Source organism: Macaca mulatta, chromosome 1 (genome assembly GCF_049350105.2).
Source record: "Macaca mulatta isolate MMU2019108-1 chromosome 1, T2T-MMU8v2.0, whole genome shotgun sequence".
NCBI classification, from domain to species: domain Eukaryota; kingdom Metazoa; phylum Chordata; class Mammalia; order Primates; family Cercopithecidae; genus Macaca; species Macaca mulatta.
The window spans coordinates 215,227,867-215,253,632 of NC_133406.1; the positions used below are offsets into that span (position 1 = coordinate 215,227,867).

Sequence of the window (25,766 nt, forward strand, 5' to 3'; positions counted from 1 at the left end):
GCTGAAGAAATGGGCTGCTGGGGCTTGTGGGACTTGGGGGATGATTCTAGAAGCTCAGGAAGGCATATAGTGGGGTTGGGTTTATGACACTGAGGTCAGATCAGTGTGCCTCTGGGAAAAGGATCAATGTTGGGCCCAGCTCTGGGAGATGTCAGCTCTGGGAGATGTCAGCTCTGGGAGATGTCAGCTCTGGGAGATGTCAGCTCTGGGACTGGCAGTGGAGCAGCGCTGATTTCCCACTGGAGGGTGCCCTTCCCAGAAGGGCTTGTCCCAAACCAAGATCCCGGGCAGGGCAAGGCCTTGAGAGATAGGGCCTAGTGGGCGGTTCTGGCCGGGGCAGCCCTGCAGGATCTCTTTGGCACCTCGCTGTTGCCTCCCAGTGGGCAAGGGTGGCACGTGCAAACTGGCAGCCAATGGGAACCACAGCGAGGTGAGTGACGCACCGGCCACATCCACGAGGGTCTCGGAGGTTAGTGGGCACTCGTTCATTCATCCTTCCAACACGTGTATTGAAGGACTACTATGCCATGTCCTGGGGATTCGGCGTCCATCGGAAACAAAACAGTCTGCTCTTCCAGATGAGTCGATGGATACTGCAACCCTCCTCTCGAGGGGGGCTCTGAAAGGGGTGTGCACAGAGGAGGGTCCCTGGGACTATCAGGAGAGCCCAGAAGAGGCTTCCCAGAGCAGAGGTCTGGCCAGATCTTGACTTCAGGAGATCACCAGGCATAGCACCCAGGAAGATCATTCCAGAGGGTAAGAACAGCAGAGGCGAAGGCCCAGGGGTGTGAAACCCGATGGAGTATCCATAGCGTCTCGAGAACATAGTCCAGTGGATTTGAGCAGAGGGACCCGGAGGGGAATGTGAAGAGGAAGGAGGAGGCAGGAAGATTGGGCTGGAGCTCTGGTCCGCTTGTGGAAAAGCCTGGACTTTACCACTGAGACAGTGTGGAGGCATCAGAAGAGAGGGACATTTGGCCACTGCAGCACCCTTCAGACTCCCTACTGCGTCCCAGCTTCCGCCTGGGGGCAGAGGACCACAGATTTCCACACCCACCTCCTGCGCACAGGGTGTCGGTGTAAGCACTCCAGGCCACTCCATCCACCCACCAGAAGAGGAGGGAGCCTGACCTGCGTGCAGCCACATGTTAAGCAGGGGCAGGGTCACTGCCTCGAACCCCCTGGTCTCTGTCTCTGTCTCTCTTTCTCTGTCTCATACATACACACAGACACACACAGACACACACACAGACACACACACACACCCCTGCCGGCCTCCTAGTAGCATCCTCTCTTCTGCTTCCCGTCTCTTTGGGGTAAACTCACCAGGGTTTACTTCCTGCAGGGGGTGCTGCTGCACTCCAGGGAATCAGATCAAATTAGGATTTTCCACTCCAGTTTCGCCAGGGAGAGGGCCATTTGGCTCTGTTTTTTTTTTTTGTTTCTCCTTTTCATCTGGGACCCTAGAGAGGCAGGTGATTTCCCCCAAACCCAACCTTAACATCTTGGCAGCCAATAATAGGACCAGCGTTTGAGAACAAAGGATCACTTGGGGGAAACAGGCTTCTGGTGCCACTGCAGGAGTTGCTTAAGCATGCCTGGACCACGTGGCCCTCTCCGCAAACTAAGTACCTGCTATGTGCGAGGGACTGTTCGCAGCCCTGGGAACACAGTAGGATAGAAGACGGGCAAGGCACTTCCTCTCTGGGGGCTGAATATTCTACTCAGAGGAAGGAAATGACAGACACACAAGGTAATTTCAGAGAAAGGTAAATGTGAAGGAGTGAGACAGAGCACTGTGGCACAGTGCCATGGGCAGGCATGAGCAGTGTAGCTGGGAGGTGACATGTACACTGGTCCTGGAATGTGAAGAAGCAGCCAGCTATGAGAAGAATTGAGGAAGGCGCATCCCAGGCACAGAGAAGAGGGGAGAGCCAGTGCAAAGGCCTGGGGTGGAAACAAGCTTGGCATGTCCAGGAGACACACAGAAGGCAGAGTGAGTCATGGGGAGAGAAAAGCTTGGTGACAGAGACTGGTGCAGGACATCGGAATCTTGCAGGCCATGGCAACAAACTTCATTCAATTTATTTATTTATTGAGAGAGGGTCTCGCTCTGTCACCCAGGCTGCAGCGCAGTGGCATGATCTCACTCAGTTCACTGCAACCTTGAACTTCTGGGCTCAAGGCATCCTCCCACCCCAGCCTCTCCAGTAGCTGGGACCACAGGTGTGAGCCACGGCACTTGGCCAAACTTCATTCTAGATATGATGTGAAACCATTATAAGGTTTTTTTTTTTTTTTTTTTTTTTGAGACAGAGTCTCGCTCTATCACCCAGGCTGGAATGCAGTGGCACGATCTTGGCTCACTGCAACTTCCACCTTCTGGGATCAAGCAATTCTCCTGCCTCAGCCTCCCAATTAGCTGGGATTACAGGCGTGTGCCACCATGCCTGGCTAATTTTTTTGTATTTTTAATAGAGACAGGGTTTCACCATGTTAGCCAGGATAGTCTCGATCTCCTGACCTCGCGATCCACCCGCCTCGGCCTCCCAAAGTGCTGGGATTACAGGCGTGAGCCACCGCGCCCGGCCCCATTATAAGGTTTTAAGCAGGGGGGTGACAATGTGTAACTTGGTTTTTTGTTTGTTTGTTTGTTTTTGAGATGGAGTCTTGCTCTTGTTACTCAGGGTGGAGTGCAGTGGCGTGATCTCGGCTCACTGCAACCTCCGCCTCCCGGATTCAAGCAGTTCTCCTGCCTCAGCCTCCAGAGTAGCTGGGATTACAGGCGTGCGTCACCACGCCTGGCTACATTTTGTATTTTTAGTAGAGACAGGGTTTCACCATATTGGCCAAGTTGGTCTCAAACTCCTGACCTCAAGTGATCCGCCCACCTCGGCCTCCCAAAGTGCTGGGATTATAGGAGTGAGCCACCACACCCGGCTGGTGACTTGTTTTTTAAAAGCCCTTTCTGATAGCCCAGATGCAGAAACAACCCAAATTTCCATCAATGAATGGATAAGCAGTGCGGTGTATCCATTTGATAGGTATTAGCTGGCAATAATAAACCTTATAAACCTTAAGCTGAGTGGAAAAAGCCAAACACAAAGACAATGAATGTGTGATTCATTCAGTGAAATGTCCAGAATCCACAGATCCAGAGAGACAGAAACTAGATTAGCAGTTGCCTGGGGCTACAGTGGGAGACGGGTAGGAGGAGGCTGGGGAGTGACTGCTAATGGGTACAGGGTTTCTTCTGGGGTGATAAAATGTTCTAAAATTAGATAATAATGATGCTTGCACAACTCTGTGCATATACTAAAAAAACATGAATTGTCCATCTTTGAAGTGGGTGGATTTTATGGCATGTAAATGATATCCCAGTAAAGCCGCTTGGTTTTGATGTTTGTTTAAAGACCTTCCTGGTTTCTGGGTAGAGAATAGAGTTAGGGGATGGACAGAGGAAGGAGGGAGACAGGAGGCTAATGCAGTCCCCCAGGCGTAAGATGGCAGGGCTTGGGCAGGCGTGGATAAGATGTATGAGTGTAGTGGAGCCACAGACAGGATTTGCGGATGGGTCAGACATGGGCGGTGAGAGGAAAGACCAGCATTGGCCGTGGGTTGAGCTTGGGTAGCTGGTAGCACCATTCTGAGATGAGGCTGGAGGAGCCCTGACTTGGGAGAACCCTCAGTCCAGTCTGCCAGGTTAAGAAGCCTGAGAGCTGGCTGGGCGCGGTGGCTCACACCTGTAATCCCAGCACTTTGCGATGCTGGGGCGGGCGGATTATGAAGTCAAGAGATCGAGACCATCCTGGCTAACACAGTGAAACCCCGTCTCTACTAAAAATACAAAAAATTAGCTGGGCGTGGTGGCGCGTGCCTGTAGTCCCAGCTACTCAGGAGGCTAAGGCAGGAGAATCGCTTGAACCCGGAAGGCTGAGGTTGCAGTGAGCCATGATCACACCACTGCACTTCAGCCTGGGTGATACAGGGTGACTCCGTCTCAAAAAAAAAAAAAAAAAAAAAAAAAAAGATGCCTGAGAGCCACCCTCACGGAGGTGTCAAGGAGGCAGTTGTGTGTGTGTGTGAGTATGGGGCTATGAACTGTAGGCAAGGGGGCATAGATTATAAATCTGGGAGTTGCCAGTCTAAACATGACATTTAAAGCCACAAGATTCAATGAGATCATTGAAGAGAGAGAAGAGAAGAAGCCTTTGGCCTATGTGGCTGCAGATGCCGCCATGTCTTGGAATGTTGAGTGGCTTTGGCTGGATTTACAGGCATGGGCTATGGCTGTGATTAGCCAGAAAATAGATTAATGTTAGAGGTCATGACAGCCTTGGCTTGGCTCTCGTGCTGTCCAGGCTGGGAGAGAGATTTGTTTCTCGGGGTCAGTAAATGCCCCCGGGACTCTGCCAGACGGACAGCTTTATTGTCAGCATCACGAGTACAGAGGCCCTGGTTACCCAGCCTGGCTGCCCACTAGTCACCTGGGGCCTTTGAAGGAGACCAATGTTTAGGGCCAACCCCCGGTTGGTTGGGGGAAGGAGGGACATTTTTACCAGCTCTCCAGTGATTTGGATGCACAGCCAAGATGGAGAAAATATATAGACGGCAAAGTTCCACACACAAGCCACAAAAAAGAGTTTGACATTTGGGGCCTTTCCCTCGGTGAGTGTCAGGCACAGGCAGATGGTGCCGGATGATCTGCCCTGAATTCTGCTCTGCTTGTCTGGTGTGTTTTGAACGGGGTCCAGGGCCAAGGAGGGAACAGCGTCAGGGGGTCAGCCACCCTGTTCTGCTCAGGACTGACCGAGGATGCATCGGTCCTACAAGCAGGAAAACCCAAACTGGGATGAGCTAGTCACCCAAACAAGGGAGAGGCATATCTCAGCTTGCATCTGAGAGGCTTTATTTCATCATCTCTGATCTTGGCTGTGCACTTCAGAGGTTTTTACCACAAATGGGTAGAAGAGGGCTTCATAATGATCAGACGAAAAAGTGTGAGCGTCCTTATTAGATAGGAGCTAAGCGGTTATAAGTAGTATTGTATAAATTAAGACAGAAAATGCAGAGGAATTTTTTTTTTTTTTTTTTTTTTTTTTGAGACAAGGTCTCACTGTCACCCAGGCTGGAGTACAGTGGTGCAACTTCAGCTCACTGCAATCTCTGCCTCCCAGGCTCAAGTGATCCTCCTACCTCTGCCTCCTGGGCTCAAGAGAGCCTCCCACCTCAGCCTCCCGAGTAGCTGGGATTACAGGCACCTGCTACCACACCCAGCTAATTTTTGTATGTTTAGTAGAGGCGGGGTTTCACCATGTTGACCAGGCTTGTCTCAAACTCCTGACCTCAGGGGATCTGCCCACCTCGGCCTCCCAAAGTGCTGGGATTATGGTTGTGAGCCACTATGCCCAGCCTATTTTATTTTATTTGAGACAGGGTCTTACTCTGTTGCCCAGGCTGGGCTTGCTATGGCACAATCACAGCTCACTGCAGCCTTGGACTCCTGGCCTCAAGCGAACTGCCTTGAAACGCTGGTTTCAAACACTGGAGCCTTGGAAAATGACAGCATGATGAAGGCAGACATGCTGACTGGGCTGGGGGAAAGGAGTGATTTCTCAGGAGACAGGTGGGACATGTAGACACAGAGATGAAAGGGAAGAGGAGGCAGATAGTTCCTGACTGCTCCGAAGATAGGCTAAGGGGATCGGGAGATACTAGGGATCCAAATGGCTCCATGACCCCTGGGAGGACCCTGAGAGCTATGGTTGGTGGCACCAGTCAAGGCTTGGGGCGGTCCCTTGGTGATGAGGTGAGCTGTGGACAGGGGAGGTGTCCAGACCACATGGTGATCATAGGTGGGGAACCATGTGGAGTCAGGACCCTTCAGGAAGCACACGGAGAATGACACAACAGAAGGGGACCCAGCCAGGCAGACTTAGGTAGAACGTGGGCAGGTGCAGAGCACTCGATGGTCTGCTTGGAGTTACCCACGGAGGAGCGGTGAAGGTAGACAATGTTATGTTTCAGCAATATGTGCTTTTGAGACACCCAGAACTCCCTGACTTCATACCTGCCATAAATCCTGAAGGTTTCAAAGAAGAATGAAAAGAAGGCCCCAGGCGCCACAAACAGCCTCCGTTGCGCATGTGCCAGAGAAGGAGCAGGGCCATCTTGGGAAGCAGCTTCCATTTTTCAAAGGCGCAGCTGAGCCTGCTCGAAAGGAGTGGTAGAAACAGAGGGGGCAGCAGCCTGGAGGCTTGATCCGAGGCTACAGGGAAGAAGGGTCAGAGGAAAGGTTTCTGGTGCCCTTGAAGTCTCCCAGGCTCCTCAAAACCCAGGGACTACAAAAGCAGAGGAGAGGCCATGCACACGGGGCAGAGGGCACTCGGGCCTCGCAGCACTCCTGGGGCACAGGCTTCAGAAGCTTCCGCTTAGGAATCTGAGAATGGTTTTCCACTGAGACAGATGTAAGAGGAAAAAGAATTCCTAGGTCTCTCCACTCAGAAGTTGGAGGAAACTTTCAGAAATGTAAAGTGGGTCATCTCATGCGCTGCTTTAAACTCTTCCTAGCTGCTTGCTGCTCTCAGATTAAAATTAAACTCTGTCTTAGTCCATTTTATGTTGCTATAACAGAAAACCACAGACTGGATAATTTATAAAGAAAAGGAATGTATTTCTAGAGGCTGGGAAATCCAAGGTTGGGGGCCTGCATCTGGCAAGGGCCTTCGTGCTGAGTCTGCTTGTGGCCAAAGGCAGAAGGGCAGGAGAGTGCCAGAGAGTGAGCAAGCAAGCAAGCGAGGGCTGAATCGGCTTTCAGAACAACCCACTTTCCTGATAATAACATTAATGCATTCACAAGGGCAGAGCCCTCATGGTCTAATTACCTCTTAATAAGCCAGGTTCTACTTCTTAATACCATCCAAAGGCAATTGCATTTCGACATGAGTTTTGGAGGGGACATTCAAAGCATAGCAAATACTTACCTGCCCACCAGGCACTGAGGGATGGAGCCCCTTCTGCCGACGTCCTTTGACCCCCAGATCAGCACCCTCCCACTTGCTCACTGCCTTTCTGTGCCTCAGATACAACACTTCCTACCTCTGAGCCTCTGCATTTGCTGTTCCCTCTGCCTGGAATGCTCTTTGCACAGACTGTCACAAATGCCAGCTCCCCAGGGGCCATCCCTGACCTCTCCATCTCCAGTGATCTCCATGTGAACTCGATTCCTGGAGAAGGTGGTCCATGCAGGTCCTAAGACCTGGGAAAGCCACAGTTGAAATTCTGTAACTTGTGCAAGATGATGGAATTATCCCTAAAGGTCTTTCTCTTTGAGAAGTGGCCCAGGGGGTACGGTGGAGGCCCACATCTTCTCCTTTCTGTGCTGTTTACACTTTGTCCTTGCTCTGGTCCCCGGATGGGGAGGACATGGTGGGTCTGGATTATCTGGGTTCTGGGAGCATGATTTTGCTAGGATAACTGCGCAGATGCTCCGGAAATTTGGGCTAGGGTTAATTCAACAGTGGAGGAGGTGAAAGTACCACACCAGCGATGGAGAAAATGACCCAGGAGGTGGCTGGGGCTGCAAGGCCTGACCCTGGAGGGGTCCTGACATCTAAGGAGCCTTTCTGGTCAAGATTGAGCAGAATAAAAATTGAGGATGGAAGAATTTGGATGTTTCTTTGGATTTCAGTTTTCACAGAGAGGATTTCATTGTGAAGTTAAAACATTTTTTTTGAGTGGAAGATTACGTGATTAGAGGGTGTTCCTGTTGGTCAAAGGTGGGACAGTTTTCTTTTTCTTACCTGGATCATTGCAGAATTACCTGCTGACCCACCAGGGGATAGAGAGGCTGTAGTAAGTAAGGGGGGTAACAGGCTCAGGGAGGGGTTTGCTGTGGGGAACAGGGCACTTGGGAGATGACCCACATTGCAGCTGCATCAGAATCACCTGGAGGGCTTGCCAAAGACACTGACTGCTGGGCTGCCCCAGAGCTGCTGATTCAGCTCCTTGGGGCCTGAGAATCTGCATTCCCAACAAGCTCCCAGGTGCTGCTGGGGCTGGCTGCAGGCTCCACACTCAGAACCGCTGATGGAATTATTGCCTGGTTCTGGATCATTTTGTGGGTGAAAGCAGAGCTTCCTACCCCAGGGCTCCAGGGAAGTCCCAAGGGAGTAACAAGTGTCCAGCTGATGAGGGGCCTCCAGAGAGTCAGGACAGGACCATCTGGATATGCAGCCGGTGCCCCCAAGAGACAGCCACCCCCAACCCCTGATGACTGCAAGCTTGGCCAGGAAATCCACAGGCTTAGAGAGGAAAGTCAAGGTGTGAATGTGTGTATGTGTGTGTGCAAATATGTGTGTATGTGAATGTGCTTGTATGCATGTGTGAACGTGTGTATGAATGTGCATGTGTATGTGTGAATGTGTGTGTGAACATATGTATGTGAATGTGTGTATGAACGTGAATATATATGTAGGTGTGAATGTATAAAAGTGCATGTGTGTGAATGTGTGTGTATGAAAGTGCATGTGTGTGAATGCGTTTATGTGAATGTGTGTGTATGAAAGTGCATGTGTGTGAACGTGTGTGTATGCGTTGGTATGAATGTGCATGTGTATGAATGTGCATGTGTGTTTATGTGAACGTGTGTGTGTGTGAATGTGTACGTGTTTGAACTCGTGTGAATGTGTGTATATGTGAATATATGTGTGTATGAATATGCATGTGAGTGTATGTTAACGTGTGTGGGTGTGTGTGTGAATATGTGTTTGAACGTGTATTGTGAATGTGTATGTGTGAATGTGTGTGTAAATGTGCATGTGTAAATGTAAATGTGTTTATGTGAATGCACGTGTGTGTTAATGTGTTTAAGTGAACATATGAGTGTGTGGGTGTGTGTGAATATGTATATGAATGTGCATGTGTGTGTGTATGTTTATGTGAATGTCTGTGCATGTGTGTTTATGTGAACGTGTTTATGAATGCATGTGTGCATGTTTGTGTGAACGTGTGTATGAATGCATGTGTGTGCATGTTTGTGAACGTATGTATATGAATGTGCATGTTTTGCATGTGTGTTTATGTGAACGTGTATGAATGTGTGTGCGCATGTAAGTGAACGTGTGTGTATGAAATGTAAGTGAACATGTAGGGGGTATGCATGTTTGCATGAATGTGCATGTGTGTAAGTGAACGTGTGTGTGGTTATGCATGTTTGTATGAATGTGTGAGCGTGTGTGTGCATGTGTGTGAATGTGTGTGTGACTGTGGGTATGTGTGTGACCCCTTTTCCTCTACACCGCCGCTCAGTCCCTAGCCTGGGGACTTCTCCACTGGATAAATGGGCTTGGCCCATTTCCACACACTCTGTAGGATGGTGTGGGACTTGTGATTGGAAAACTGGGCAATTCCTGACAATCTCATTGCAATCACCAGTGGAAAGGGGGTCACTGCTCTGAGAAAAGGCCACTTGACCAGCCATCTTGTACCCCATCTTTCTGGGACCTTCCTGTTAATGGAAAGAACTCTCCTCCCTTCCCACCTTGCTTTCTGGAATCTACAGTCAGTCCATGGACCAGACCAGGATGACCCATAGAACCCCTGCAGTGAAACCGCTCATTGTTTTTCCCGCCTGGTTCAGTGGGTCCACTCTCAGCCAGCTGCAGCTGGGAGGGAGGCCGGGTGCATGGTTAATCCCCAAGTCTTCAGCACAGACTTTTATTTTCATCTATAACATGCTGAGGACACAAAGGTGAGAAGACAAAAGTCCTGTGACTGGGGAGCGGTCAGTCTACGGTGGAGAGGCTCATGCATATCTGGATCTGCCCTAGGTGTGTAGGAGCCCAGGTCAAAGGAGTTTTTAACGCCTAGGTCAAAGGAGGGGCAGGGAGAAGTCAGAGAAGGCTTCCTGGAGGAGGTGGCATTGAGGGCAGCCAGGAGGACTGGAGAGGAGTTTAGTAGGCATACCTTGGGGGTGGAGTCCAGGCAGGAAGCAGCATGCGAGGAGACATGGAGGTGTGTGAGAAAATGGCGAGTTTCCAGCTTGGTTTCTAAAGGAAAGAATCTCTGGGATATTTGCATGTTTTTCCGGGCTGAGTTTTACCATTTCTCAGAGCACCGAAGGCTTCTGGGAAAAACACCTTAGTTATCGTTGTTTTCACTTAGACCAGGGGGCCATAAAATTTACTGTCCAAGTTGGGGCACTTTTAAGAGCAAATGGGGTACTCTTATGATGTTGGAACAACAGGTTAAAATCGGTCATAAGCAAATGTCATGAGTGGGATGGTCATCCTAGCCTTGGGGGTCATACACAAGGGTGGGGTGGAGGAAGGGTATGGGGAACAGTAGGGAGTGCAGAGTGGCCTCTGTGGAGGCTGCCCAGAGACCGGGAACAGCTGTTTGACCTGGGCAAGCCTGTTAGGCCCTCAGTTCCCTCCTCTATAAATGGGGGTGCCATCTTTTCCTGCCCACCTTCCAAAGTTTTGTAGACAGGATTTATCAGGTACTCCATGAAGAGGAAAAACTAACTGGACCTCAAACATTCCTGGGCACGCTCTCGGCATCTTCCTCAACCCTGGGCCCCCGCCCGAGCATCCCCCCCACCAGACAGGTCCCTGGAAGACCTTGGACAGTCAACAAATCTTCATCCCGGTTTCCTGATTTCTGTAGATTCAGGGCTAATGGCAAAATGCTTGCTCAATGGGAAAAGCAGAAAACGTTCAGATTTATTGCTTTGAGATTTTGGTCTGTCTCCTGGGCCTGGTTGATACAGTTTCCTGCAAGTCTCAGAGCATTTTGTTTAAAAAGAAGAATTTTTGACAGCAGTGTTTTGCCTCAAATTTACACAAGGTTTTACAGTTTACAAAGAGGTTCACATCATAACAATCACTGCTAGGATGCATTGAGTTCTTACAGGGGGTGGGGTGGGGAGGCTCGATTAACCCTTGAAACCACTTTCCTTTTCCATGGCTGGAGAAGCAGAGGCTCAGAGGAGCTTAACTAAGGGGCTTGCCCAAGGCCATACAGCCCTGGAAAACGGCAGGGCAGAGCTGAACACAGGTCCACCAGTTTCAAAGGCTGTGCTTGTATGAAACCGACACGGGTTGTTCTCTCCTGTCGCGCCCCTGTGCCTCTCTTGCCTTCAGCCTACCCACTGCATTCCCTGCTGCAGACTGTGAGTAAGAAAACACAAAACCAAACCCAACCCAGAGGCTTGTGCAGAAAACAGAGGCTGGAATGAGTATAAAAATAACCAGGTATGTTCAAGGGAATCCTTGAGTCCCTAAACAATATATTTTCTGCTAAGATGATTTATGTAGTGGTGCAGGTGATGGAGGCCTTCGCGGCATCAGCAGGGTAGTTGCTTTCTGAGTTCTAATTCTGCACTGTCCAAAACAGCAGCCAGCAGCAATGCACAGCTCTTTACATTCAATTAAAATGAAATGAAATTGGCCAGGCGCGGTGGCTCACACCTGTAATCCCAGCACTTTGGGAGCCTGAGGTGGGTGGACCACGAGGTCAGGAGATCGAGACCATCCTGGCCAACAAGATGAAACTAAAAATACAAAAATTAGCTGGGTGTAGGCCAGGCGCAGTGGCTCACGCTTGTAATCCCAGCACTCTGGGAGGCCGAGACGGGTGGATCATGAGGTCAGGAGTTCAAGACCAGCCTGGCCAAGATGCTGAAACCCTGTCTCTACTAAAAATACAAAAATTAGCCTGGCGTGGTGGCACAAGCCTGTAATCCCAGTTACTTGGGCAGGAGAATCGCTTGAACCCGGGTGCCAGAGGTTGCAGTGAGCCGAGATCAAGCCACTGCACTCCAGCCTGGGCAACAGAGCAAGACTTTGTCTCAAAAAAAAAAAAAAAAAAATTTAGCTGGGCGTGGTGGTGCATGCCTATAGTCCCAGCTACTCGGGAGGCTGAGGCAGGAAAATCGGTTGAACCCAGGAGGCAGAAGTTGCAGTAAGCCGAGATTGCACCACTGCACTCCAGCCTGGCGACAGAGCAAGACTCTGCTCAATTAAAAAAAAAAAAAAGGAAATGAAATTAAAAGTTTAGTTCCTCCATTGCACTCGCCACATTTTAAGTATTCCAGATCCACATGGGGTGACCCTACTGGACGCCACTGTTCTAAGCCACCAGCAGCCTGCTCCTGTCTTTTTTTTTTTTTTTTTTGAGACAGAGTCTCGCTCTGCCGCCCAGGCTGGAGTGCAGTGGCCGGATCTCAGCTCACTGCAAGCTCCGCCTCCCCGGTTCACGCCATTCTCCTGCCTCAGCCTCCCGAGTAGTTGGGACTACAGGCGCCCGCCACCGCGCCCGGCTAGTTTTTTGTATTTTTTAGTAGAGATGGGGTTTCACCGTGTTAGCCAGGATGGTCTCGATCTCCTGACCTCGTGATCCGCCCGTCTCGGCCTCCCAAAGTGCTGGGATTACAGGCTTGAGCCACCGCGCCCGGCCCTGCTCCTGTCTTATTCTGGCTGTCCTGAAGAAAGGAGAGCTGTTGACACAGGCGGTAGGCACACCTGTTTTAAGGTAGGTTGCGCTGCATTCAAAGTATCTATAGATGCCATCCCAACACCGGAGCCCCTCTACGCCACTCTGGAGCAGTTACAGCTCCAGGAATGCAAAGAAAAGGCAGAAACCAAGGCAGTGGCCACCAACTGGGGTCTTGCTACTCAAAGTGGGGTCCAAGGACTGGCAGCATCAGCATCTCCCGGGAGCTTGTTAAAGAAAAGCAGAATCTGGCCGGGCACAGTGGCTCATGCCTGCCATCCTAGCACTTTGGGAGGCTAAGGCGGAAGAATTGCTTGAGCCCAGGAGTCTGAGACCAACTTGAGAAACATAGCAAGAGAAAAAATTAGCTGGATGTGGCGGCACACACCTGTAGTTTCAGCTATTCGGGAGGCCAGGTGGAAGGACTGCTCGAGCCCCAGAGATGGAGGTTGCAGTGAGCTGTGATGGCCCCACTGCACTCCAGCCTGGGTGACAGAATAAGACCCTGTCTCAGGAAAAAAAAAAAAAAAAAAAAAAAAAGGCAGAATCTCAGGCTCCATGCTACAGCCGCTGAACATGAACCTGGATTTTAACAAGCTCCCAGGTGATTCCTGTGCATGTTCAAGTTTGAGAAGCTCCGACTTAACAGACAGGCTGAGCAGGAACAAAATAGTGCTCCAAATATAGGAAACCAAACTGATATTTTCAGATACGAAAAATAGAATCAGCACCCCCTCCTCCAGTAGGGTGTAATTAAGCATTAGTCACAGAGGGCCGAGCATCTTTGTGCCACATGACCAATGACCATACTTGCAAGGACAGGCCCCCAGGGGAAACGCTGGGGGAAGCTGGCCCATTCATCTCTGGCACTTTCTCAAACCACAGTGGGGTCACCTCCTCAAAGCAGAGGGAATGGAACTGAGAATCACATCTTGGATGCTGCCTTTAAATCAGATTTTCCATTTTTGCTTTTCTTCCCAACGCCTTTGGCCGGTCTGACCAAATGGCCAGTCATTTAAAGGGAGGCACGTAGAAAAGGACTGTGCCCCCCACTTCCCCCTTCCCGGGGCCGTGAGGCTCTGCAGACCTCAGTGCCAGGAGCTGGGTGTTGATGAAGCTTTCTGGGAAGGAGCCGACATCACGCCCTTCTATGAGGGAAGCAGGTGCAATCGGTACTTCCATCCTCAGCAAGGGCTCAGACAAGGCTTAAAATGAGCCTGGCAGCTGCGCACTGACCCCCAGCTGGGGAAGGAGAGGGCTCTTCAGGGAGAGGTTTGGGTGTTCAGATTCGGTGGCTTGTGAAGCTCTCTCCTACCTTCAGTGAGGATGAGTCATCCCTTAATTCCTCTTTCCTCTCGGCCTATCTTGAGTCGTACTTATTTTTATCCATGGAATGGAGTTAAGTTGCCAAAAGGATGATATTTCTCCACCTGCAAGGGCCCTCCTGGAGGATACATTTTAAAGTATTCATTTTTACCATTTCCTCCCAGCAATACAGCAGAGGACAGGAGAGGAGAGGGAGACAGCCGCACGGGCCTGGCGGGGGAGCCTGGGGCTTGGGGAACTGCAAAGTGGCTTTGAGACAGAGACATTCTAGAAGTTATTCTGAGGACATAATTGGACAAAAGTGAAAAGGAGGATGGTTAAGTATGCGCTTCATAACTCTCTGTATAATACTGAAGAAATCAAAGCAAACTGTAAACAGTCCTGCTGTTTTTGCCTGTGCAGCCTGCAGGCCCCTTATTTTGGTGATGAATCTCATGTTTTTCTCTAGGGAACAGCCCGTCACCCATTGCACAGGGTAATCTCAGGGGGTCTGCCAAGTCAAGATGCCTGGCCCTGCCCTTGGCTAGGGGCGGGGATGAGACCCAGGCCAGGCCCCTTGGAAAGGAGCCACAGTAGGATCTGGAAACATTTGGATTCAGCCCTTCTGATGGCGGTGCCTAGAGAGGCTTCCCTGGTTCTTGAAGCGTCCCTGGCCAAGTCCTTTCTAGCCCTTATTGAGGTTCGACTGTTTACTCCTTCCTAAGATTCCATAAGCCACCCCATGACATTTCAGTAAATCCCTTTCTGTGCTTAAGTTGACAGAATTGATTTCTGTGATTTGTAACTAAAATCCCAGATGGACACCAACCCAAATGCCTGGCAACAGGGGCTTAGATCAGCAAAGTAGGCTACAGTACACAATGGAATACTCCACAAGCACGCACAGCGATGAGATAAACGTGTATTTGTTGACATGGAAAGAGGTTCACAATATATAGTTAAGTGCAAAAGCAGATTATAAGAAAACAGTGTGCATAGTAGGATACCACGTTGGCAAAATAGATATTCTATATATTCATAGAAAAAGGCCTAGAAGAAAATATAACAGTATTCACCCCAGAGAGTGGGATGGCCAATGCGTCTTCTTTCTGCTTCTATTTTCTAATCTTTCTACAATGTTTGTGTAGTCAGTTTTCCTGGTTTGCTTTTTTTTTTTTAGTGAGCACAGGTGGGTCATGGGAGTCACGCTCTCATGCTGCCTGTCAAGAGCATGGTGACTTGCCATAGGGGCTACTCCCCAGCGGCTCTGCTTAAGGAGATTCTGGGAATGTCCTGAGTCTTCAGAACCAGGAACAAGCACTTCCTGAGCCCAGGGTACCAGCAGCTTCCCACTTCTCACAGCAGCCTTGTGGGGTTGAGGTTTTCTGTCTGCTTGATGGAAAAGAGCCCAGAGAGAGGAGGTACCTGCCTAAGTTCACACAGCAGGGATTTAAAGCCAGGTCACCTGGCTCAGGGCCCCAGGCAGGAGCTACTAAAGCTTATGAACAGGGTAAGCAGCTGAGCCCAGGGAAGGGCTCAAAATTCTCCCGTGACTTCCACTGTGTTGACAAGCTGCAAATGTGCCAGGAAAGGGCTGGGTGTGGTGGCTCATGCCTGTAATCCCAGCACTTTGGGAGGCTGAGGTGGGCGGATCACCTGAGCTCAGGGGTTCAAGACCAGCCTGGGCAACATGGCAAAACCTCGTCTCTACTAAATACAAAAAATTAGCCGGGTGTGGTGACGCATACCTGTAATTCCTGCTACTGGGGAAGCTGAGGCAGGAGAATTGCTTGAACCCAGGAGGTGGAGGTGGCAGTGAGCCAAGATCGCACCACTGCACTCCAGCCTGGGCAACAGAATGAGACTCTGGGCCGGGTGCGGTGGCTCAAGCCTGTAATCCCAGCACTTTGGGAGGCCGAGACGGGCGGATCACAAGGTCAGGAGATCGAGACCATCCTGGCAAACACGGTGAAACCCCATCTCTACTAAAAAATACAAAAAATTAGCCGGGCGAGGTGGCGGGCACCTGTAGTCCCAGCTACTTGGGAGGCTGAGGCAGGAGAATGGCGTGAACCCGGGAGGCGGAGCTTGCAGTGAGCTGAGATCTGGCCACTGCACTCCAGCCCGGGCAACAGAGCGAGACTCCATATCAAAAAAAAAAAAAAAAAAAAAAGAGACTCTGGGTCTCAAAACAAACAAACAAAAAAAAGTGTCAGGGGAGGAAGCGCTGTCACTTCAGTGTTAGGACCTGAACTCCTTGCTCTGCACAACGGCCACAGTGTTTCAGGCCCCCTCCCAGGGAGGGCACGGGGGGGCGGGGTAGGAAAGGGGGCTGGGTTATGGGAGGTTCATTCTTCTGCCAGATAGTCCTTCTGCATTCCTTTGTATCTTCTGGGTCTTGGCTTGAAGGTCACCTGCCCAGAGAGGCCCTCCCTGACCCCATAGGGTAGGTCCTCAGCTGTCCATCTGTCTCCTTTGTAGCATTTCCTATGACCTGCAGTCACTTCACTTGCTTGTCAGTTTCCCTTACCATCGCCGTCTCCCCTCTTGACCCCTAGACTGCAGGGCTTATGACTGTCTCACTCCCAGCGGTGTCCCTGGCCTCTAGCCCAGTGTCTGGTCTGTTGCAGGCACTCACCAAGCATCTGCTGAATGATGGAACAGACAGACACTCAACTGGGGTGGCCAGGAGACGGCAGGGGTGAGACTCTCCTCTGCCTTTTTTGGGCTGTGTGACCTCAGGCAAGTTGCTGCTCCTCCCTGGGCCTCTTCCCAATCTCAACCTGAGTGTAAATAAACAACTGCATCTGAAGGGCTGGCCCCACACTTCTTGAATATATCAGGACCGATTTCAGGGGAGGTAATAGAAGTTGGAATCATTTACTAAATTATACCTAAAATCAACTGCTGGCTGATTATTCTTTCTGATGGTAACATTGCAATGGTTTTTCTAGGAGTCACTGATGTGCAATGAGCCCAATCATATTTCTTATTCAATAAACTCTTTTATTCTAGTTCACAGATTTTTCCATTACAATAATAATGAAAAGAGCACTAGTGATTTGTAACACTGAGGCCCAATCAAAGGGAAACCCCTCCTCAAATTATAAGGTAAATGACACATAGTTGAATGCAGGGTCAGTGTTGGGCAAAAAGCATTTAAAATATAGATAACGGGGTCAAGATTTTGTATGTGTGCAAACACTGGGTTTTGTTTATCAGGATGACATCATTTTAGAAAGCGCATAATTCTGAAAACTGTATGTATAATTGTGATAAAACTAAACCATAGAGAAAAGACAAAATCAAGCAAAAACAAAAACCGAGAAACCAAAAGGAAGCAAATCAAATACATGGGGCAGACTGCAAACCTCCGGTCCTTTGGCCCTGGAATGGCAAGTGAGAGGGCTTCATAGAAATTCTCTGTAGAAAGGAATGTGTGGGCCAGTGTGGCCATGGCCCTGGCCTTACATTGCTGCGTCTCCAAGTCTTGTCTCCTCACAGAGGAAAAGAAGTTGCTTGTCTGACACATCTGCTGGGGGTCTGCCCGAGATGGGGCCTTCGTTCCCAGTCCCTTTGAAAACAGTCCCAAATCCTGAAAAGGCAAGGCATCCCTGCGGTGGCCCCAGGGCGGCGGCGGGGGATGAGGTCAGTGTCTGCCCCAGGCCCTGCCGGAGCTGTCTGAGTGGTTCACCGGGAGCGGGTGGGCCTCGGTGTTGAACACCCAGTCTTCCAGGGAGAGCAAGTCATCTTCAGAGAACAGAAGATAGAGATACCTGTGCCCCAGGCAGGGCAGGGAAGCAAGACACAGTCTGTCAGTGGCCTGGGGAAGAAGGGTGGGCCCGGGAACAAGTCTCAGGGCCTTTGTGATGGGCCTGTGACCAAGGTCAGGAAGCCTGAAACCTCAAAACTGTGGGCGGCAGGGTGGGGGTGCTAGTCCTGGGGAAGGAGGCTGTGGATGCAGAGAAAAGCCTTGAGCTTTGGGGTCAGAAGGACTTAGTTTACCCTGGCTCTGCCATCTGCCATCAGCCGGCTTCACCTGCCCGGCCCTGTATGTGAGCCCTTATGGCCCAGATCTCCTCTGCAGGGGTGCCTGAGGGCTGCTCCAGTCCAGTCGGCTCTCACGTGCCCCACTGCTGCCCGCAGACTCTACATTCAGAGCACACATTAGGGCACTAAGACGAACAGGGGGTTGTGACTCTAGAACTGCAGCTTCCAGGTTGTGGGTTTTTTCCCCGCTGGAAGGAACGGATCATTCTGACCCACCCTAATCGGTTAAAGCTCAAGGGGCTTGCTTTGGGGAACAGCGAGGAAGTGGGGTGGCCAACTTCCACGGCAAGAAATTGAGGGGGGCACAGCACCCATACTGCAGAGGCCACAGGAGGGAAAGTTAATGCCAGCAACCAGCACCGACATCATCATCGTTAATCCTATCCCATTTTACACTCGAGTTCCCAGAATGGAAGCAAGCTGCGGAGATAGGTGAGAAACTGAAGGAACCTGCGGAGATAGGTGAGAAACTGAAGGAACCTGCGGAGATAGGTGGGCAACTGAAGGAACCTGCGGTATCACACGGTGCATCCCTAGGGAACTTGGATTCTAGCCTAGTCTCACTCTCCAAGAAAACGGCCTGGCCCAAGGCTCACCCCTGGGGTGCAGCCCTCTGGATCCCAAGCCCTTCACCCCTCTTGGGCTCCCGTCCTGTGACCACAGAACATGACTGTGGAAGGGAGGGACTGCAGACCCCCGCCCCTAACCGCCCACCTGTCCATCCCTAGGAAAAGCCCACGCTGCTCACTTTAGTGTCTCCGCGAGAAAGAAGCTCTGCTGCTTGTTGTCGTGGCTGGGGGTGCTACTGTACACGTCTTGGATCCCGGAGAAACCGGCTTCTGTCCGACAGTATTTCTCCAAGGCCTGAGGAAGGGGAAGAGGAGGAGGAAAACAGCCTTAACACGGGACAGGAAAGGCCCCTCAAGACTTGTGCATGCCTGGCAGGCTGGAGCTAGAAAGCAGACAGCACCCCAACCCCTTGGCTGGGGACTCCTGGCATTTGTGGGAATAGAAGATCAAATTATTCTTTCAGGGTTTAGCCACCTGTCCCCAGGCTGGAGGGGCCACACTCCCTCCCCCCACACCTCTGAGAGCTCCGGCCCGATGGGCTGCCTGTCCTGAGCTCTCCACCTGGTTTGGACTTAGAGGAAGCTTCTCTTCGTGTTTCAGGGGACTAGGCTGGTCTCACAGATTCACCCACAGTGGTAAGCAGAAGTGATGGCCATGGGCTGGGATTTGGGGATGGACTTGGCACCCCAGGGATTCTCAGGAGAGACGGCCCCTGGGCTGGAGGCGAGTGGGCCAAGCCATTCATCTTTCTATATAAATGCTTTTTTTTTTTTTTTTGAGACAAGGTCTCATTTTGTCACCCAGGCTGGAGGGCAGTGGGGCGATCATAGCTCACTCTGCAGCTTCAGCCTCTGGGGTTCGAACAGCCCTCTTGCCTCAGCCCCTCAAGTAGCTGAGACTATAGGCGTGCATCACCATGCCTGGCTAATTTTTGTATTTTTTTGTATAGATGGGGTTTTGCCATGTTGCCTATAGGCTGATAAATACAATTTCTACCCACTGAGGGGTCTGTGGACTGGACATAGGAGCACAAGATGCTTGAGGGCCAAGAGCAATGGTCCTGGGGAAGCAGGTGGACTTAACAGGGCCAGTGAACCTGAGCATGCCCCAGACCCCGTCTGAGTGCAATGCTCGGAGTGGGCATGGGTGTGGTTGGGGAGATAGGGGCAGAGAAGGCTCAGCATCCACCAGGGAACCTTCTGGAATCCCCACACCTGCCTTTGACACCCCCCCCAAGACAGCCATTAAATTTCCACCTAGGTGTGGGGCTGGGTGCTGAGGGCAGGGTAGGCCTCGAGGGCCAGTAGAGACTAGGGTGGGGGCTCCCTGGGGCTGGGCTGCCTGTGGGAAGAGGAGGGAGGCGGAGGTGAGCTGCCCAGCTTCGGGATCAAGAAAGCGTCTGTTGGGACAGTGGTGCCCGCGTGGTGCTCTAGGCAGCTGCCTAGCCTCTGACCCTCTAAGTTTACTGAGGCCTGATCCCAGGCCCCAAGACCATGGGCACTCAGAACCCTCTTCACAAGTCTGCCCTGTCGTGTCTCAGGACAACTTTGCCCAGCTGGGAACTCTTGGCTCTGTAACCCTCACCTTGACCCTTTGCACTCTGAACTGTGGCCAGAGGTCAGTGTGGCTTGGACTTCCACTCCGTGCCCAAGCCAGGACACCTAGCACCCAGCCTGTCTGTGAATTCTCAGGGGGCATCTGGCACCTGGCTGCCCATCCCTGGGGCCCACTCACCAGCACCACCTCCCAGCCCCACTCCCTGTAGATGGGGTTGTGGGTCTGTCGCCACAGGTACATGTAGCTCTCCACCACCTCTGGCCGGAGGATGTAGTAGCTCTCGCTCAGCTGGGTGGCTACGGCCTCTCTGCCGGAGTTAAACCAGAAGGCCTCGGGCCCGAGTTTGGTGTCTGGGGAAACAGCCAAGCAGAGGGCCCAGGTCAGTCCTCCCACCTCCAGCTTTTCGGGATCCAGGAGAGATGTCAGTTGCCTCGAGCCACGGCCAGGGTGATGTCAGGGGTGTGTGGGTGTGGGGCGCCCCTGCCTGGACTGCTGGCTAAGGCTGCACCGGGCAGATGCCCAGCTTCCCTCTTGAACTGGGCTGGACAAAACAAGATCCTCGGGGACTCGAAATGTGAGCAGCTTTGGACTCAGAGTCCAGATGAGCTACTCAGCAGTCTGGGTAGGTGAAGGTTTGGGCGGGGTTCCACTGACTGTGTACTATGAGGCAATAGCTCTGCAAGAGGTTAGCCAGACCTCAGCCAAGAGGGTTTCGGGTTTCAACACATCTGGGGAACCGAGGGTTAAACAAAGTGAGTCTCCCATCTGCAGGATTTATCAGATCCTTTAATATGCTAATATGCAATGAGGCTTCTCCACGGGACCCTTTCTCTTAGAAAACTGCTTTTAACACCTCCCAGAACTTCTAGAGTTTGGGAACAATTGAGGTGGAAATGGAGGGAAGATTGCCCAGGAATGCACCTACTTTCACAAAGGGAGCTGAGGAAGGAAAGCCCGAGGAAGCCTGGGTTCTGTTATTGTCACTGTTTTGTTTTGGGGCAATGTGCTGTCATTCTTGTTGTATGGCCATAATTGTAACCACCGCTGCAGTCACCGCGTATGATTTCAAAGGCTGTGCTGGGTGCTTTAATACACTATTTCAATTCTTAAAACATGGTTCTTTAGTAAGGTAATTGCTACTATCCCTCTCACGCAGGCGGAAACTGAGGATCAGAGAGGCTAAGTAATTTGCCCAAGGTAACACAGCGAGTTGTGGCTGAGCTGGGACTTGACCCTGGATGTGTCTGATGCCTCTCCTAGGGTGGTGCTCTTTCCCTCCTGGGTCTAATCCTCAGAGGCCCAACATGTAGGGTATGAGGGCCAGATCCTTCAACCTTTAATGCCTGTCCCTCCTGTCCAGGTCACCCGAGTCCCCAGCTCCATTCCTAATGTGAGCCCTCTTCCCTCCCACCAGGGTTCAAAACCTTGAGAGGCCCTGGGTTGCTTTGACTCTAGAGGCAGGGGCTAGAGGTTTGCAGGACTTCCACTCTTCCACGGAGGGCTTCGGGGAAGAGGAATTAGCTAGACCCTAGCCTCTCGAATCTTTTCAAACGGCGTAGCAGCTCCTGGCCATCAGAAAACAGTCGTTTTGCCAAGTTGCTAGTGGGGTGAAGGCAGGAGCCGCTGCTGCAGGCGTCCACGGGACAAGCCGAGGCCGGCTGGAACAATATGCTCTATTAAGCGGCTGTCTTTTATGGTCTGGGCTGATTGTCTCAGACAAATAGTGAGCTTTTTATTATTCCTGAGATTTGTTATTTGTTTATGGCCCTGGCAGAGTGAGCTCTTTGAAGAGAATGGACAACCAGTTTTAAAGACCCATTGCGAATCTCTGACTTCCTGGAAACAGCTCCAGGAGACCCCATTCAGCTGGGGCGGGCACAGACACATCACGGTGGACCGCCAGCAAGTGGCTGCAGTGCTGCTGGCAGAAGGCGGCTGCCAAAGTACTTTCTCATGGGACCCTGTGCCTCACTCTGAAACCTGTGTCATTATTTCCATCAAACAGATAAGAAAACAGAGGCTGCCCAGCTGGCAGTGGCAGACTGGCGCTTGAGCCTGGGATTTTTACTGCAAATCTTGGCTCGTCCCCTCCAGCCAACACTGGGATTACCACTGGGAGCAGCAGGAGTCTCCTGGGACCACATAGGGGCTGGGGATTTTTCGGAGGGGTGCAGGCATCAAAAGGCCTGGGTTCCAGCCCAGGATCAATTCCTTATCTGTAGTGTGACTTTGGCTAAGTCACTTCCCCCTCTGGGCTGGCTCCGCTTCTCTGTGTAGAATGAGGAGCCAGGCTTAGGCTCTCAAATGTGACCTCTGACTCTAGCATCTGACAATTCAGTGGTGAGCGGTGGGTGGGGAGGACCAAGCTCTCAGGGTTTCTGGTGGTCACGGGTCAAAGAGGGCGACTAAACAGGGGGGAGCAGGAGGCAGTGAGACCCCCTCTGAGGAGGGTGCCGGGGGAAAGGCAGAAGCACATTCGAAGGCATGGGACTCAGGGTGGGACATGTGCTGGGCTCAGGAAGCTGCCGTTTCTGCCTCCAGAGCTGGAGGATCCTTTACTCCATGCCCCTCTCAAGGGACCTTGGCCAAGTAATTTCTGAGCCTCAGTTTCCTCATCCGTGTGGTGAGGTTCAGTGATGATGTGTGTCAAGGGCGGAAGAGCACCAGGTACACGCAAAGCGCTTTCTGCGTCTGTACTAGTTTCCCGTTCATTCAGGGTACAGTCTCAGAGCCTGGACAGCACATCTCTCAAATTCTACCTAAGTTCCAATGGGAGGCTTCCCTAAGGCCATGTGCTCCCTTCACTCACTGCTGCTGGTCTTTCCACTTCTTCCTGGTGTCTAGCCTCAGTCTCTCCTGCTGCCCCTTCCCCTTGCAGGGTTACCTGAGCGGGCGTATGACTCGTGGCACGTCTTGGTGATCTGGGCTGCGAGCTCTCGGTAGTGGGCCCTCTTTTCTTCCTTGGCATCCTCGGCGCCAAGGGCGATCATGCCCCCGGAGAAACAGGCCAGGTGCCCCATCTTGTGGTCCAGAATCCCCCCTCGCCACTCGGCGATGTAGGTCAGCCCCCCGGGAGAGACATTCAGCAAGTAGGTCTCTATCGCCTGGGAGCAAGGTGGGGATTGGGCAGGGAGAAGGGGCGTGGGAGGGCACAGAGAAGGGGGGGAAAGGATGGAAAATGAACATTTTGGAGACAGTAGCAAGGGCAGCTCTGCCAAGCCCTCCATCCCAGGCAAAGGAGGCCCACTGATTTCTGCTGGTCAAGATGCCTGCCAGGGCACAGGAGGGGCTGCTATTCACTGGGAGGCTCAGACACACGGCAGCTCCCCAGGGCAAGTCTCTCAGTCTTTAAAAAATCTTCCACGTTTTAAAAAACATTAAAAAATATTTTAAGGTGATCCTCCTCCTCCTCCATTATGTCCTCTGTTTGATCTTAACCAGAAACCCAGCGGGCCTGTGGACAGGCTTCAGGGGTCCAGGCCCTTAAAACTGCACCCAATACTTTTTAGTGGATGTGCATCTTTTTTTTTTTTTTTTTTTTTTGAGACGGAGTCTTGCTCTGTCACCCAGGCTGGAGTGCAGTGGCCGGATCTCAGCTCACTGCAAGCTCCGCCTCCCGGGTTTACGCCATTCTCCTGCCTCAGCCTCCCGAGTAGCTGGGAACAGGCGCCCGCCACCTCGCCCGGCTATTTTTTTGTATTTTTTAGTAGAGACGGGGTTTCACTGTGTTAGCCGGGATCGTCTCTCGATCTCCTGACCTCGTGATCCGCCCGTCTCGGCCTCCCAAAGTGCTGGGATTACAGGCTTGAGCCACCGCGCCCGGCCTGGATGTGCATCTTTATGGGAAGAGTGTCCTTCTATTCTTCTCAGTTTCTCAAAAAGAACCTGCAGAAAATTAAGAGCTGCTCTCGACGGTATTTTGTCACACGTTTCCTCATTTAATGCCTACAGCAAGCCAGGCACCTGGTCTGTAGCGCCCTACACAAATGGGAGGGGGCAGCTTGTCCCAGGCCATGCAGCCACACCAGCCTAGAAACAAGACCCCACATTGTCCAGAGCTCTGCTTCTTCCTCTACCCCATGGCCATGCCTTTTGGTGGGAAGGGAGGTGATGCTGTTGTAAAGACTCTGGGATGTCGGGGACATGAGGGGGTCACACTGCTGTCAGTCCCAGGAGCCCTGGGGACCCAGGGGAGGAAGGAAGCTGCTCACACAGCCTTGAGACCAGACTCCATGGGCTGATGGGGCCTGGCCCATGGCTGGGGTCCTCTGGGGCCCTTGCCAGGCCTCTGCCTCCACTCTCACCCCTCCAATCTACTCTCCAGGGGCTCTCCGTACTCTGCAGTTAACACACCGGATCATATCATCTGCCTGCTTAGAACCTGCAGTGGTTTCCAAGTGCCCTTATGTGAAAAGACCAGAGAGGCCGCCAAGACTCCACGATCTGGACCCTGAGGGTGGACCTGATGCTGCGGACATGGCTCTGGGGCACAGACTCGTCAGGTTCAAATCCCATCTCCACCAGTTCCACGCTGTGTGACACTGGGCAGGTTGTATGTTCTCTCTGTGCCTCAGTTTTCTAACGTGTAAACTGGGGATAAGAGCATTAACTGCCTCAAAGGGTTGTGAGAATTAAATGAGATACACCTGCAGGGCTTGGCCTATTTCCCAGCACAGAGTGAGTCCCCAATAATTACTGGCCCCTATGATTCCTCTCTAGTCTGTCTCCTGCCCCTCCCTTCTCACACCCTACCTCACCCATACTGGCCTCTTTTCACTCATGTACCCTCCTGGCTTCCAATATTTCGGGAGCCATGTAATATTTCCTTGGTGTCAGTGCTGTGCTAGGTACTGCGGCTACAGGTGTGCTGGAGAGGAGCCTGGACTCTGCCTCAGGGAACTCGCCCATTAGTGCAGGGAATTCCCAACAAAACCAAATGTACACGAGACGCGCAATTTGTTTTGTTTTGAAACACAGTCTTAGACTCTGTCACCCAGGCTGAAGTGCAGTGGCACTATCTTGGCTCACTGCAACCTCCGCCTCCCAGGTTCAAACCATTCTCGTGCCTCAGCCTCCCAAGTAGCTGGGATTATATAGGCGTGTGCCACCAGCCCCAGCAATTTTTTATATTTTTAGTAAAGACAGGGTTTCACTATGTTGGCCAGGCTGGTCTTGAACTCCTGACCTCAGGGGATCCACCCACCTAGGCCTCCCAAAGTGTTGGGATTACAGGTGAGTCACCACACCTGGCCCAAAGGTACAATTTGTGATCAGCATTTTGAATAAAACAAAGTGAGAGGATGAGATTAAAAAATGCAGGGGGAGATGGGGAGAGGCTGGACACAGTGGCTCATGCCTGTAATCCCAACACTTTGGGAGGCTGAGGTAGATGAATCACTTGAGCCCAGTAGTTTGAAACCAGCCTGGACAACATGGCAAAAACCCATCTCTACTAACTGCACTCCATCCTGGGAAACAGAGTGAGTCTCTGTCTCAAAAACAAAAACAAAAACAAAACAAAACAAAGAGCTGGGGTGGGGGCAGTGCTGTACTTTGCAGAGTGAGGTCTGGGAAAGTCTCTCTGCAAAGGTGACATTCTTGAAGGCTGCATTTTTCTTCCTGCTTCAGGGCTTGGCTGGTGCTGTGCCTCCTCCCTGCATGCTCCAGCCCTGACTCTGCTAACTCCTCCAGAATGTCACTTCCTTGGAGAGAATGCTGCAATTTAAACCAGCACTGCCACTGCCATTACTATGGGCCCGTCACCCTTCTACATGGTGCCATTCCTACTT

At 51.6% G+C, this 25,766-nt stretch overlaps 1 protein-coding gene and 3 long non-coding RNA genes across 14 annotated transcripts in view; 2 read left to right on the top strand and 2 right to left on the bottom strand.

Moving 5' to 3' along the window:
* Positions 1–1,651: 1,651 nt before the first annotated feature.
* On the top strand, positions 1,652–24,970 carry LOC144335179 (uncharacterized). The gene is made up of 2 exons (XR_013405766.1): positions 1,652–1,753; positions 24,302–24,970. It is a non-coding gene; the product is annotated as an uncharacterized LOC144335179 (long non-coding RNA).
* Positions 7,787–11,872, bottom strand: LOC144335191 (uncharacterized). Its single transcript, XR_013405781.1, has 2 exons — positions 11,777–11,872; positions 7,787–11,417 (listed from the first exon to the last, which is right to left on the bottom strand). It is a non-coding gene; the product is annotated as an uncharacterized LOC144335191 (long non-coding RNA).
* Positions 11,762–14,526, top strand: LOC144335192 (uncharacterized). The gene is made up of 2 exons (XR_013405783.1): positions 11,762–11,848; positions 12,741–14,526. It is a non-coding gene; the product is annotated as an uncharacterized LOC144335192 (long non-coding RNA).
* Positions 16,786–25,766, bottom strand: part of MAN1C1 (mannosidase alpha class 1C member 1) — a 173,109-nt gene continuing 164,128 nt past the window's right edge. For all 11 annotated transcript variants that reach the window (XM_077968783.1, XM_077968776.1, XM_077968757.1 and 8 more), the window contains 4 exons: positions 22,862–23,081; positions 20,155–20,327; positions 18,599–18,714; positions 16,786–17,576 (listed from right to left, as the gene is read on the bottom strand). In XM_077968783.1, coding sequence (XP_077824909.1) covers positions 17,450–17,576; positions 18,599–18,714; positions 20,155–20,327; positions 22,862–23,081 — 636 coding nt within the window. In that variant the 3' untranslated portion in view covers positions 16,786–17,449. The remainder of the gene's footprint in view (positions 17,577–18,598; positions 18,715–20,154; positions 20,328–22,861; positions 23,082–25,766) is intronic.